This window comes from Polypterus senegalus, chromosome 4 (assembly GCF_016835505.1).
Source record: "Polypterus senegalus isolate Bchr_013 chromosome 4, ASM1683550v1, whole genome shotgun sequence".
NCBI classification, from domain to species: Eukaryota; Metazoa; Chordata; class Cladistia; order Polypteriformes; family Polypteridae; genus Polypterus; species Polypterus senegalus.
In genome coordinates this window covers 18,979,909-18,995,403 of record NC_053157.1, presented here as the reverse complement: position 1 = coordinate 18,995,403, position 15,495 = coordinate 18,979,909, and the positions used below count along the sequence as shown (strand labels likewise).

General features: G+C 40.4%; 1 protein-coding gene across 1 annotated transcript in view; it reads right to left on the bottom strand.

The window, feature by feature from the left end:
- The window catches only part of rxfp1 (relaxin family peptide receptor 1), a 176,199-nt gene that overhangs the window by 135,730 nt on the left and 24,974 nt on the right, over positions 1–15,495 (bottom strand). Inside the window, exon 3 of the mRNA XM_039752700.1 lies at positions 7,143–7,226. Coding sequence (XP_039608634.1) covers positions 7,143–7,226 — 84 coding nt within the window. The remainder of the gene's footprint in view (positions 1–7,142; positions 7,227–15,495) is intronic.

Sequence of the window (15,495 nt, the reverse complement as noted above, 5' to 3'; positions counted from 1 at the left end):
CGCACCTTCAGACTAATATAACATTCACAATCTCAAAGCCACCTAATCCAAATCAGGGTTGCAGGGTTCTACAGCCTGTCCGGGCAGACACCATCTCTAGACGTCAGCCAGTCACAGGACCCAATAACACACACACACCTCCACAAGGACAAATACAATTCAGCAATTTAAGGCCACCATCCTGCGGTGGGCTGGCACCCCGCCCGGGATTTGTTTCCTGCCTTGTGACCTATGTTGGCTGGGATTGGCTCCAGCAGACCCCCGTGACCCTGTAATTAGGGTATAGTGGGCTGGATAATGGATGGATGGAAGGCCACCATCATATTGCATGATGTTTCCAGCCATTTTCAGTCACAGACTGAAAATTTGCAAACCTTGTGAAAAACCTGTTTTCACCTTGTCATAATGGGTTATTGAGTGTAGCTTGATGGGTAAAAATGGCAAAGTTACCCATTTAAAATTAAATCTACAACACAACAAAGTGTGCAGAAAGTGGAGGAGCCGGAATACGTTCTGAATCCACTGTACAGTATGTGACGCAGATCTTCTGTTTAAATGTGAACGGCAACTAAACACAGATTCTCAGCTTTTCAATTTAGACTTAAACCGTTATCATGTGAGATACGACATGGACATACACATCTTGTATGTGACCTGCGTTGAGCACTCAAATCAGAATTTTCTGGTAAGTGCTGCATGCTCCCCAACTGATGCTACTTCACTGTTAATGCAAGTTTTGTTTTTCTTCTGTGTTAAAAATCACAATGGATGACAGGAGCATTTGAGTTGTTGAATCCTCCTGACACAGAGCGGGTGATCAGCCGGCACACAGAGAAAAGTGGTCTTCTAGGACAACATTTAATATTTTCAAAGTCAAAAGTCAAAGCAAACTTTATTGTCATCTCAACCATATACAAGTATACAGATAGATGAAATTGCGAAACTCAGGGTCCAACATGAAGTGCAAATGATAAATTAAAAATAGAATTAAAATTAAAATTTAAAATTAAAACACAAACAAGACAAGACATTGTGCAAAGACAAGACAAAGAAGTGGCAGCAGTATTGACGTGTAGTAAGCAATATGAACATTGATGCAAAGTATGGTATTTGCAATCCATCCACCCATCCATTATCCAACCCGCTATATCCTAACTACAGGGTCAAAGGGGTCTGCTGGAGCCAATCCCTGCCAACACAGGGTGCAAGGCAGGAAACAAACCCCAGGCAGGGCGCCAGCCCACCGCAGGGCACACACACCCACACACCAAGCACACACTAGGGACAATTTAGAATCGCCAATGCACCTAACCTGCATGTCTTTGGAGTGTGGGAGGAAACTGGAGCACCGGAGGAAACCCACGCAGACACAGGGAGAACATGCAAACTCCACGCAGGGAGGATCCGGGAAGTGAACCCGGATCTCCTAACTGCGAGGCAGCAGCGCTACCATGGTGGCTCTGAGGCTAGGGATCTGCACTGACAAGCGGAAGGTTGCCAGTTCGAATCCCGTAAATGCCAATGGGGACTCTGCTCTGTTGGGCCCTTGAGCAAGGCCCTTAACCTGCAATTGCTCAACGCTTTGAGTAGTAAGAAAAGCGCCATATAAATGCAAAGAATTATTATTATTACCCACTGTGCCACCCTATTTGCAATCTAGATACATAAATATAGTCAATGGATAGGTAATATAATAAATAAATAATAAATATAGATAATACAGAAATTATCAGTGTATGATAATAGTTATTAAAGACGTGTAAACAATGACAGGTCAGAATGTTTCACAGCAGAAGGATATCAAAGAATGTCAAAGTGCAGTGTGAACAATCCTTAAAGGTCAGTATGAGATTTTCAGTTCTTTTCTATATGCACACTCGTCTTTAAGGAAAGTGGCCTGCATGTACAAACGTTCTGTTTTTAGAGGTGGTTGAGGCCGTGTGGAGGATCCCAGGGGGCAGCATGGTGTTAAGAAATCTGACAGCTTGGGGGTAAAAACTATCCTGCAGCCTGGCAGATCTGGCTCTGATGCTGCAGTATCTTCTCTTGGATGGCAGAAGTGTGAAAAGTCCATGTGAGGGGTGTAAGGGGTCCTGCACAATGCTGCAAGCCTTGCGGACACTGCGTTTGTAAAATATGTCCTTTAGTGAAGGGAGCGGCACCCCAATAATGTTCTCTGCTGTCTTCACTGTCCTTTGCAGACGCTTGCGGTTGGATATGTTGCAGCTGCCATACCAGACAGTGTGATGCAGCTGGTCAGAACACTCTCAATGGTGCCTCTGTAGAACATGGTGAGGATGGAAGGGGGAAGACTTGCTCGCTTCAGCTGCCTCAGGAAGAGTAGTCTCTGCTGGGCTTTCTTGATTAGTGACGAGGTGTTATGCGTCCACGTAAGTTCCTCAGTTATGTGCACACCGAGGGACTTGGTACTCCTAACAGTCTCCACATCTAAGTGGGATGTGGGTAGAATTTTAAAGGTTTTTTTTTTTGTCATGCCAGTGTGTGCCCCAAATGCTGTATGCATTGAATTTGTTTCAGTTTAGAGATGCACATTGACATCAGGCTTGCTGTGTTGAGGCATGCAGACTTATAAACTTTACAGTTATGCACACTAAGGCCACTGTTTGCTAGAGTTGCATATTGTCATCATGCCCGACCATGGCAGCAATTATTTTACTTTCTGTTTTGTGTTTTTTGTAACGTGTATGCTGGAATCTAAGTCACTGAGTATCCTTGATAGAAGGGCAATTGTCTGTGTATCTGTGTGTCAGTCTGGGGTTATTTCTCTGTTATATGCCATTTGGTATGGGATTTGTAAAAGCAATGCTAATGTTTGTGATGTGCCATCTCTTGGAATGAAAAATGCAGTGTATTTTATTACAACATGCATTACAAAATACATTCCAATAGATCAATGGTGAGCAACGTCGGTCCTGGAGGGCCGCAGTGGCTGCAGGCTTTTCTTCCAATATGAAGTCACTTATTGCTGATAAAAGCACTTTTTGTTCAAAATAATGTTTTTCTGCTTGATTTTAGTTGTCTTGCTTGCTAAGATTTTGAACTTTTCGTTGCTTATTTTAGTCTTAAACAGCTGCATTTACTGTTTTTAATGGCTCTTTTTAGCAATAAGATGCAAATGACAAAGAAGCAAGCAGTCCTCCGTCTTGCTTGTTTCCATTTAAACCTGTGTGTATTCATCTTGCACTATTTGGTTTAATAAAATACTTAGGAGAGCACCAATGAGAAAAAAGTGAAGGAATGAAAATTACTCAACGATTTTAGGCTTCAAATAATTTAGATAATACCCTCAGAAAGGACAAAAAAATCTACAATATAAGAATGGCCTGACATTGCAGAGTTAAAACACTAACAAGCCATGAAATTAAATAAGATCTGTTATTGGCAAGGTCTGGTTTCAAATTAAGCAGCTGAGTTAGAACAAAAACCTGAAGCCACTGCGGCCCTCCAGGACTGACATTGATCACCCCTGCAAACGTTAATGATAAATATGCTGAGTTCTAGGTTGAATGCTTAGATTTCAACATGTTTTGGAAGGGTGGCACTGCTAGTACTGGATACATTTACTTATACGGCATTCATGAGCTCTTATGTTATTTAGTTGTTTGAGCTTGTTATGTGTGTGGATTGCTTGTATACCTTATGGCACATAGACTGTCAGTCAGTCAGTCAGTCATTTTCCAACCCGCTATATACTAACACAGGGTCACGGGGGTCTGCTGGAGCCTTGATGAGGTCTGTACAGTATATGCACTGCCTTCTTAGCGTCTATAGCTGGTGTTCAGTGAGCTGCCAGAATCCACACATTCCTGGTAAAACATAATGTCCCAATCAGACCCTGTATAGGGGCCCACCTCCTCCAACTTAACACAAAATCAAACCTGTTTCACAGATCACTATGACTGAATCACTGGGGTCACTGCGCAAATGGTGGTTGTGGGGGCACACTGTGACTTCTCATGACTTGCTTTTATTATGTACATGAAGGCTACAAGTGAAAATTGCTTGGAAAATCGTGTGGTGTGATGCCACCTTCACTACTATGTGTGCATGCAGGGTGTGCTCTCAATTTATTGTGGTGGGTCAGTCGGGATTGAAGTCCAGTGTCAGTTTTGGACCCTTGTGGAATGGTGTGCAGTGGAGAAAGGTCATTGTAGTTAAAAAAAAAATATCAAACAACCAATGTATATACTCACGTATAAGTCGGGTCTTTAAACCTGAAAAATCAATCATAAAATCAGACCCAAACTTATACGCCCGTTCAAAAATGCGACACTTTCATTTTTTTTTTAACATCATCTTGCCTCTTCCAATCTTGCATCGGTTTCTCAGACGCATCAAATTTTGTTGCAGCAGCGCAATTATCAATTTCTTTCGCCACTTCAACGACTTTTCATTTAAAACCAGCTTCATATTTTCTTCTGATCGAACAGTCCATTGTAGATAAGGGATGCTCTTACAATAAAGGTATATGAGGGTGTGTTGTGATGTAAGATTTTGCATATAACTTGATAAATGTTTTGTAAGTCTTTATTTATAATTTAGGCAAAGCAATGTAATTTAGTGTTACTTTGGTGAGAGGAATTCGTGTTTGAATTACGACTGTCTCTTTGTAATTTTATGACAGGATTTGGGGGGATGTGTCTTAAACCAGTTTGATGAGTATTTCTCTGCTAAAGTCTTTCAAACCCCCTGGCCAGGATGTTTAACATATGGTTTTGGGGCAGGAGATAAGATGATCTATTCCACCCATTGGTCTGAGATATGGCTGTCTGGATTGGCTGGAGGGGTTGGACAGAAACCCTATAAATTTGCTTGTTCAACCACATTCTATCTCTCTGACCCACATATGATGAAGAAGTACCTTTCTTTTGCTAACCTGTGATGATGTAGAAGTATCTTTCTCTTACTGATCTGATGAAGAAGACCATCACACCATGAACTGAAGACAACACAATGAAGAGCACAGCTCAGCAGCCATATTGAACAGACATGTGGCTGAAAGCTGAGCACCAATGATGCCTTAACTAGAGACATTAAGTAACTGCAAGTCTGTGTGCCACCTGAGCTACACATCACCATTTATCAGGTTGTATGGTTGCCAATATTCAAATGTACTTTGCATTTTGTTATTATTTATAAATATTATCAGTAATACATTATTTTATGTGTAACTTAACTCCTGCTTGTCTTTTTACTACATCTAATTGCCTGAGGTTATAGAAGGGAAGGTGGGGATAAGTTATATACAGTGGCAAGTCTGTGAGATTAGGCATTCTAAGGCTACATCTTAATAATACAATAGGGGAAAGTAGAGCAATATATATATTACTCTACCAAGATAAAACAGGGTGTGAGATGCAAAAAACACAAAACAGTGCAAAGGTCGCTTTGGAATAGTTTGGGTATTAGTGTGTGGTCAGGTAGGCCCGATAGAGAGAGAGAGAGAGGGGAGAGGTTAGGAGCACACGCTGATACAGTGAATTGCCGCACTCACATGGAAAAAAAAGGCTGTGTGCTCCGTGTTTACTCTCTCTTAGGTGGGTGTTAGCAGATTATAATCTCCTGGACCAATAGCCTGAGTTTTCCGCATTTGATTTATACAACTGACATTTTAAAATACAAGAAACTATACTGTAAAATCAAGTCCCAACTTATCCACGAGAGAACTTAAACGTTAGTATATACAGAAATCACGAAAATAAAAACAAACAAAAAAAAGCTTATAAACTTTTAGAATCCTGATGCTCTTTAAAGCTTCTTACCAGCTGCTTAATGGATAAATTCACTATCTATCTATCTATCTATCTATCTATCTATCTATCTATCTATCTATCTATCTATCTATCTATCTATCTATCTATCTATTATATAGTGCCTATCTATCTATCTATCTATCTATCTATCTATCTATCTATCTATCTATCTATCTATCTATCTATCTATCTATCTATCTATCTATCTATCTATTCTGCTTTGTATTGTGCTATCTATCTAAAGGATAAGTTTGGAATATTTCAAGTCGAAGTGATTTCTTCACAAACATGATATATATGCATCTGCCATGCAAAAATATGTTCCAATGTCCAGCAATTTCTCTAAATTAAAAAAAATATCTTGCCTGAACTGGTGTTTTGCAATGGAGGAAATAGGACATGAAGCACCATCAAAAAATAAAAGCCTAAAATGTAACCAAATATGTCCTCTTTGAGTTTTGATAAAAGAAAACATGCCTTCCGTGTTTCTGACGCATATTTTTAACAGCAAAAGGGATATGGAAATGAATTTTTTATCACGTATTCCTGGTACTATTTTTCTCAAGATAAGGATATGTTTTCTGGTCTCTTCTGTTGAATTTGCACATAAATACTGAAGTAAATCAAAACTAAACCAATCATGTGATACAAACAGTTTACTGTGATTTGGTCTGATTCAGAGGAAACTACACCGCACAGGGGTGAAAGATTATTGCTGAGGATGACAAGCACTGAGGTAGTGTGCACAGCTGGTCTTCTTTTGAAATGGCTGAATCTCGTAAAATTGATTTTTTAAATTAAATGTATAAGATATTTTGTATGTGTATCGCAAGATGCTGATCAATATTTGACAACTGTCTTGGCTTCAAAAATGGACACAATTGATAAGTTTTAAGGATTTTGTTATCCAGGTAAACACGTGCCTCATTAACTTAAATGCATGATGTACTCAAATGTAAAACGTCAATGTGGGCAAGATATTTTAATTTATAGAATTTGCTGGACTTTGAAACACAATTTTGTGTGGAAAATGCAAATATACCATGTTTGAGGAGAGATACAGCAACTTCAAAAATACCATGCTTACCCATTAGACAGACAGACAGACAGACAGATATGAAAGGTACTATATAATAAGATTTGTCCCCAGGGATGACTTTGGCTTTTTAAAGAAGCTCAATAGAATAATAAATAAATATTGTTATATTACAACAAACAACAAACCCTCTCTCAGATACACACCGGAATGACTAAAAAGAAAGAACACTTCTGACCTATCTAAAAATAAAAAGTGCAGTCACCACACTGCAAACATGAAAAGTCTGGCTCCAGATCAATAATTGGTAACATGTACAGTACAATACTTACAGCAATGGTTGTTGACTGTCCCAAAATTTGATTGAAGAATGCCAAAATATTTATCCAAAAGGTGGGGCCATCCATTATTATCTCCTAAAAGTGTTGAAAGAAAGAGAAAATATTCAGTTTTCGCAAGCATCTAGTAATCATTTTTCTGAATTATATGGAGTTTGGACCTATACCAAAACAATACGGTCCAAGACACTAAGAGATACCATCTGAAAAGTCAGTCCCTCACAGGGCTCACTAATGTTTCTAATAAAAGTACTCGTATAAATTTATCAGTCCAACTAACTTAAAGGTATCGTTTTTGAGAGGTGCGAAAAGGATGGAGCACCCGGACAACACCAGAGATATGAAGAATAATGCACAGATAGTAGGACCTGAATTCGTTGCTGATGCCATAACTACCATACAACCCTAATATCTCTTGTATCATATAAAGAAACATCCATAAAGCCATGGACAAATGTATTGATACTCTTATGGCTCACTGAAAATGTGGTGTATGCCTCTTTAAGAGTGACAAAATGAAAAACAATTGTCCTGTGTATACCTGCTTGCCTTTAAAAAGGAATTGAGTAAAGCAAAGCAAGTACGAAAAGTGATCAAATATTGCTTATTCTACAAAAATATTCTAAAACTAGCCATGTGTGCCCAACTACGTTGCGCGTGTTAAAGTTGTCTGTGAAGGGCTCTCTGTTTAAACGCGGCTGCCAGTCGTGAACTGGGCCCTTCGTCGCACAGCATTATGATTTTTTATAAAGGAAACAAAATTACAAAAGAAAACCCTTGGATATTGATTCCATAGGAACAGCTTACTCGGAATCACTGTCCGAATAGTAATTATGTGGTGGTGTAGGAGCATTTCTGCTTCTGTCCGTTCACAGTCCGTCTCATTTTCATGATGCTGTCATTTCCTCTCACGATCTCTTCTCAACCTTTCTCCAATCTCGAAGGTTGCTTTGTGGCAATCCAAAGAGTAAGGCAATATACACGGAGCGATGGTTATAAAAGGGGGACACATAGGTATCCAGGCTCTTTAAAGCATAAATAGGGATCACTTTACTGACATGTGAGCAAGCTACGGTACAACTGTGAGACGCGCAGCACTCGCCGGCTACAAAGTAACAATAATAATTTCCGGAACGTGCTGTTACGTTGTCATTCATCTTACCCAGTGTCTTTCTTTCATACATATGTTACGTAGGCACGTACTTTTTATCTTCGGCAATCTCATTCTCTAACCAGGCCTCAGGAGCTAAGCAGCGTAACACTGTCCACCACCCCTTTCGTTATTCCGGCACATTGTTGACATCCATGAGTAACAACAGCGTACTAAACTGGAAGGTGGTCTACGCATGCGTGGAATTTGCGGACAAACAAAGATCAAGATCTAAATGAAGATCTCTTTAGTTAATTTAAAGCACAACAATTTGTTTAGTTTGAATGTCTGTGTTTTGAGGTGTGACTGGAGTACTACAGTCTTCAGTAGTATAAGCCTGGAGGAGATTCTTAATGCAATGCTTATGCTTTAGCTGTCTCTCTACTGCCATCTAGTGCTTCTTCTTCTAATTCATTCGCGGACAAACAAAGATCAAGATCCAAATGAAGATTATATATAGGTCTGGACATATTTGTTGGTACCCTTAGAAAAGATCATAAATAATTGGATTCAAGTGATTTTTCAAACTAGCTGTTTTCCTTGATTAGTATCCCACACGTCTCCAATCATGCAGTCAGTCATTTAGCCAACTTAAATGGAGAAAAGTTGTCACTCTGCTGTTTGGTTTTCCACACCGAACATGGACCAGAGAAAGCAAAGACTTGTCTGAGGAGATCAGAGTGACAATTATAGACAAGCATGTTAAAGACAAAGGCTAGACCACCATCTCCAAGCAGTTTGATGTTCATGTTTAAGGTCCATGGGACTGTGGCCAACCTCTCTGGACAGGGCTGCAAGAGGAAAATTGACCCAAGAACAGGCAGAAAGATAGTGAGAATGGTAGACAAAAAGTCAAGAACAACTTCCAAAGAGATATAAGCTGAACGCCAAGTTCAAGGTCCATCAGTGTCTGATTGCACTTTCCACCTCTTTGTTAGAGACAGTGGGTTCAATGGAAGAAGATCCAGGAGGATTCCGCTGTTGAAAGAAGCCAGAATGGAATTTCCTAAAATGCACATTGACAAGCCACAATGCTTCTGGGAGAATGTCCTTTGGACTGATGAGAATGGAGCTTTATGGCATGTCATATCAGCTCTATGTCCACAGACAAAAAAACAAAATATGAACACCACACTGTGAAACATGGAGGAAGCTCATTTATATTTTGGGACTGCTTTAATGCCTCTGGCATGGCCTTGAGTCTGTGTAGAGAACAAAGAATCCCAAAACTAACAGCTGTGTTAGTGAATTAAAGCCGTGGATGTATGAGAACTGCTTGTCTTTAAACACGGATAAAACAGAGATGTTAATTGTTGGAGGGAATGATGCTGATCACAACAATATTCTGTCATCATTTAACTCAGTTGGAATCCCAATTAATTTTACTGAATCAGCCTGCAATCTCGGAGTTCTCTTTGACTCTAGCATGTAATTTAAAGCACATATTACAAAGATGTCCAAAACTTGTTTCTTCCATCTTAAAAATGTTGGGAAATTAAGGCGCTTTCTAAATAAACAGGATTCTGAGAAATGAATTCATGCATTTATTTCTAGTAGGATTGATTACTGCAATGCAGTGTTCACTGGATGTTCAAACTCTTCTTTATACAGCCTCCAGTTAGTCCAAAATGCTGCTACAAGAATTATTACAAGAACAAGAAAATAGGAACACATAACTCTTCTTAAATCCTTACACTGGCTCCCAGTTAAGTTTACGGCATATTTCAAAATCCTCCTGTTAACATATTAAGCATTAAATGGCCGAGGTCCGGCTTACTTGTCTGAACTTATCATGACTTACAAACCTGAGCGCACATTAAGATCTCAAGACGCCGGCCTGCTTATGATTCCAACGATTGATAAAATAATAATGGGAGGTCGAGCTTTTAGTTACAGGGCCCCTAAACTATGGAGTGGTCTGCCTGCTACTATAAGAGATGCCCCTTCAGTCTCAGCTTTCAAATCTCGGCTGAAGACTCACTACTTCAGTTCAGCACACCCTGACTAGAGCTGCTGATTAACTGTACAGACTGCATCTCTGTTGTTAGTCATTAGCACTAAAACATAAGTAACATGATAGTTATAATTTGTTACTAACCCTCACCTATTCTGTTTCTCTTCTCTGTACTCAAATGTGACACTTGGTGCTGCGGCCCACCTGCCAAGTTGTTTTGCCTGCCTAAGGTAAAGTCATCTCTGATGGAGGATTGCAGGAATCGTGGGAAAGAGGGGTCCTTTCATCGGATTAGCGCTGTTTCAGCTGTGGGATGGCTGAATGGGGGAGGCAGCTTGATGGCTGAGGTCTCCAGGACTCTGAACAAATCCAAATCATAATATTACACATAATGTAATATCATCTACTGTTAAATTCTACTCCGTACTTGTATAATTTGTATTTTATACTGTATTGATGATTTGCTCTGTTCTGTGTATTGTATTGTACTGACCCTCTTCTTTTTGACACTCACTGCACGCCCAACCTACCTGGAAAGGGGTCTCTCTTTGAACTGCCTTTCCCAAGGTTTCTTCCATTTTTTCCCTACAAGTTTTTCCTTGTCTTCTTAGAGAGTCAAGGCCGGGGGGCTGTCAAGAGGCAGGGCCTGTTAAAGCCCATTGCGGCACTCCTTGTGTGATTTTGGGCTATACAAAAAATAAATTGTATTGTATTGTATTTTGTAACACTATTTTAAAGTGGTTCAATAGTTTTCAATCTACTGGTAGTGTGAAGGATGTGTGTTTTTATGAAAATTTATACTAATAACCATATAAAATACAAATAGTGCATTCATTTTTTTACGAATAGTTTTGCTATTTTTGGAATAGTTTTGCCCTTTTCTTTTTAAGTCAGTTTATTGAATTGTTGAAATGAAAACTGGTACTGTTTGCAAACATTGCATTTTTAGTGGTAGAGGTTATTTTAAAAATGTTATGTAGAAAAAGAAGACAAGATCAATAAACTGCATCAAATAATTATATTTTGGCTAATTTATTCCTTATCTAGCATGAAGAATTAAGTGACCATTTATATTATCCTTTCAAAAATCATCACATTCTCACACCACATCCATTGCAAAGAATTTTTTTTCTCTAATCTTACACTAAAATTAACACTGGCAGTGATGTACCTCAGGAATCTATTTCCTGCTTCATTAACAAATTTTAAAATATTTGCTGTCTCTTGGCCTACATGTACTTTGGGTGCCTTTCCTACATATTCGCTATGTCTGACGTCTCTTCACCCAGTGCTTCCTTTTTCGAGCGCGTTCCTGTAAAGCCTGCTTCTCAGACTCTGTCATTATGTTTGAGGCGCCTTTCTCACCCCTTGTCTGGTTTTATACATTCTGTCTTTGAAGATGACTCCCTCAGCATGCGTCTTGTGGCAGATGGCTGGTCTGCATTGGGACCACTGGAACAGAGCTGGGAAGCTTATCCCTGTTGGGGCCCGTGGTGCCCGGGTGATTGTGAAACCCTGGATGGCAGCACTAATGCCACACTTGGAAGTGCTCCAGGTGTCCCTGGAATTCCTTCCGGGTGCTCATGCGGCCCTTCCGCCACACCAGGAAGTGCTGCTGGAAGATCGTCACAAAGTACCTCCAGGTACTGCATAAAAGGGGCTGCCTCTCTCCAGCAGAGGAGCCGGAGTCGGGAGGAGGAAGTCAGAGTTTGTGGGGAGAGGAGTAGAGGCGGCAGAAGGATTTGAGGAGAAAGAAAGAAAGAAAAGAAGGCATTGTGGTGTTGTTGTTTGTAATAAACGTGTGTGTTTTGGACATTCGGCATCTGTCTGTCTGTGTCCGGGGGCTGTCGTTCCACAGTCTTTACTCCTCCTTGTGCGTCTCACACTCGCACTTCCTCTTTCGAATGAGTCACCAAAGCCAAACTAATCAATCAGATTACACTGAAGGACTGGACACGCAGACTTTAGTGTTTTATTATATAGTAGATACGTTTGCTTTACACTTTTGTCTTTTAACAATATTCATGTGAGAAAGATGCTTGAAAGATGTTTTTTATTATACGGTGTGGCAGACGACCGGGGACCTTGCCCCAGTGGGACGCCTGTAGAAAGGAAGGACCGGGAGAGGGGTAATATCTTCCCTGGGGCGCAAGAGGGCAGCCCCCCTGGATTACATCAGGGCTATGGATTGGAAGCTTGAAAGCTCAAGGCTGTTGGGGGTCCCTGGCCACTGCCAGGGCACACTTGGACGATCCCGGAGTCCTGGATGGCAGCACTTCCAATACACCAGCAAGTGCTGCCGTAACAGGAACCAAATGCACCTGTAGTGCTTCCGGGTGCCCATACACCACTTCCACCACACCAGGAAGTGCTGCAGGAGGTTCATCAGGGCGCGCCTGGAGCACATCCTGGTGCAACATTAAAGGGGCCTCCTCACTCCGTTCGGGGAGCCGGAGTCAGGTGGCAGAGGACAGAGCTTGCTGGAGAGGAGTGAAGGTGGAAAAGGAAAAGAAAGGACTGTGAGTTTGGGCTGTTTGGTGCACTCTGCTGTGTGCTGTAGAAGAAACACAAAATAAAAGAGTGTGCCTTAGGACATTGTAAGTCTCAGTGTCTGTCTGCAGCTGGGCTGGTCTTCTTCAGCGGCCATTGTATCTTGCCTATGATTGGCCCCGTTGTCATTATGGTAATAATACACTTTTTTGGGTCCCAGTAAGGCACTAATTTTCTTTTCTTGATCCTTAGATTAAAAAGTTTAAGTTTAAGTTTTTCTGCACAACACCACCTCCTCATATCATTAAAGCATAGAAGGTCTGGACTGTCCATTTCTATCTCATTGTGACCGGTGATAGGATCACCAGTGAGATGGTCCCTAATGGTGCAGCTCCTAATGTTCCTTCTCCCTCTGACGTGTTTATTTCTCTTCAGCAAACCAAGTTTTCCTGATTTATGACTCTAACCTTCTTTACAACATTATATCTCAAATATTTTTTTAAAAATTGGCTGGTTGTGGGCTGTTCGGTAATATTTATTACCACTGTCCTTAAATTGTGTGCTTGTATTCATGTTTTTATTTAAACACTTCACTTAATCAAATCCTATTCAAGTGGCATTATTGTGGCAATAAACTAAAGTGAAGTAAGATATTACAACAGATCAGAGGTTAATGGTACACAATTAAAAAGACATTATTTTTCACAAATAAAGCTTTACAAACCATGCTTTACAACACTGAGACATGGTCAACTAAACTGTGATTAATGACTACTGTCCATAGACTGCCTAATTATGAGTAACGATTACTACAAGAGCTGGAACTGTGCTGCATCTTTCACAAGAGATAAAATGAAGCTACGTTTAAAGACTGAAGTGAAGAGAAACTTAAATATTAAATAGTAAGAGTTCAAAGGTGATAATTAGGAACAGATTAAAGCACATTTGTACATTTTTGGAATGCATCACTAAGTAGCTTAAATTAGGTGAATGAAGGCACACAAAGAAAACGTTTCCAAAGAAGGAGCTAGATGTCCATATCTCTGAAATTTTAATTTATTGTTAGCTTTGTCATTTCTATAGCCTTTATAAAACATTAGAACAATCTGGAGGAGAACAGGACATGCAGCCCAACAAAGCTCACCAGTCCTATCCACTTAAATCCCTTAAGTCGAGTTTTGAAAGTCCCTAACGTCTTAATGTCTACCACACTACTTGGTCGCTTATTCCAAGTGTCTATCGTTCTTTGTGTAAAGAAAAACTTCCTAATGTTTGTGTGAAATTTACCCTTAACAAGTTTCCAGCTGTGTCCCCGTATTTTTGACGAACTAATTTTAAAATAACAGTATCAATCCACTGGACTAATTCCTTTCATAATTGTAAACACTTCACTCAGGTCTCCTCTTAATCTTCTTTTTTTTAAACTCTAAAGGCTCAGCTCTTTTATTCTTTCCTCATAACTCGTCCCCTGTAGCCCTGAATCAGCCGAGTCGCTCTTCTCTTGACCTTTTCTTGTTTTGCTATGTCCTTTATGGAGACCAAAACTGCACCCAGTACTCCAGATGAGGCCTCACCAGTGTGTTATAAAGCTGGAGCAGAACATCCTGGGACTTGCACTCCACACATCAAGGCGCTATATAACCTGACATTCTGTTAGTCTTCTTAATGGCTCCTGAACATTGTCACTACGACTTCTAAATCCTTCCCATAAGGTGATTTTCAGACCATCCATTGAATATTCAAACCTAACACTGACGTTAAAGTTTATTAGTAGCTGGACAAAAGGGTCCAGAGTGTGAAAACTGGTTAATGACTAAACCTGCTGATGTGTTTTTTATTTTTTTTACTTTCATTTTATCTATTTTTACTTTTGCTTTCGGATTTTTTTTTTGTTTTCTCTTAGCAAATAAAAATGCCTGCTATTGTGAAAATAACTATGAGCAAGAATAAGGAAAGTCTAAAAGATAGTGGAAAGATTAAAAGAGCTGAGTTTTTATTTTAAGCATGTTTTAAAGATAATAAAATAGCAAATTATTAAGAGAGAAAAGATGGAATTCCCTGCGGCACTGCTTCCCAAACTCAGTCCTGCAGAGTCACTGTGGCTGCAGGTTTTGTTACAACCAGATTCATGATTAGTGATAATAACTGATAATAACTGATCTCGTTTAATTAGTGGATCTTTTTTCTCTTCTCTTTGATACTGCATTCAGAAACGCACAGCAATATAATTTATGCAATTATAAGGTAGTCAGTCATTTTCCAACCCACTATATCCTAACACAAGGTCCCGCTGGAGCCAATCCCAGGGCGCAAAGCAGGGACAAATACGGGGCAGGGTGCCAGCCCACTGCAGGGCACACGCACGGGACAATTTAGGATCACCAATGCACCTAACCTGCATGTCTTTGGACTGTGGGAGGACACTGGAGCACCCGGAAGAAACCCACACAGACACGGGGAGAACATGCAAACTCGACCCGGGAAGTGAACCCAGGTCTCCTTAATGCGTGGCAGCAGCACTACCACTGCACCACCATGCTGCCCGACTTATAACAGCAGAGTGTTGTACCGTGTTAGCCATAGATTGATACAGGAGAAAGTTGGGTGAAATGACACATTTTATTAGCTAAATAGATTACAGGGCAGCACGGTGGCGCAGTGGCATCACTGCTGCCTCGCAGTAAGGACACCAGGGTTCGTATGTTCTCCCCGTGCGTGTCTGTGTGGGTTTCCTCCCACAGTCCAAAGACATG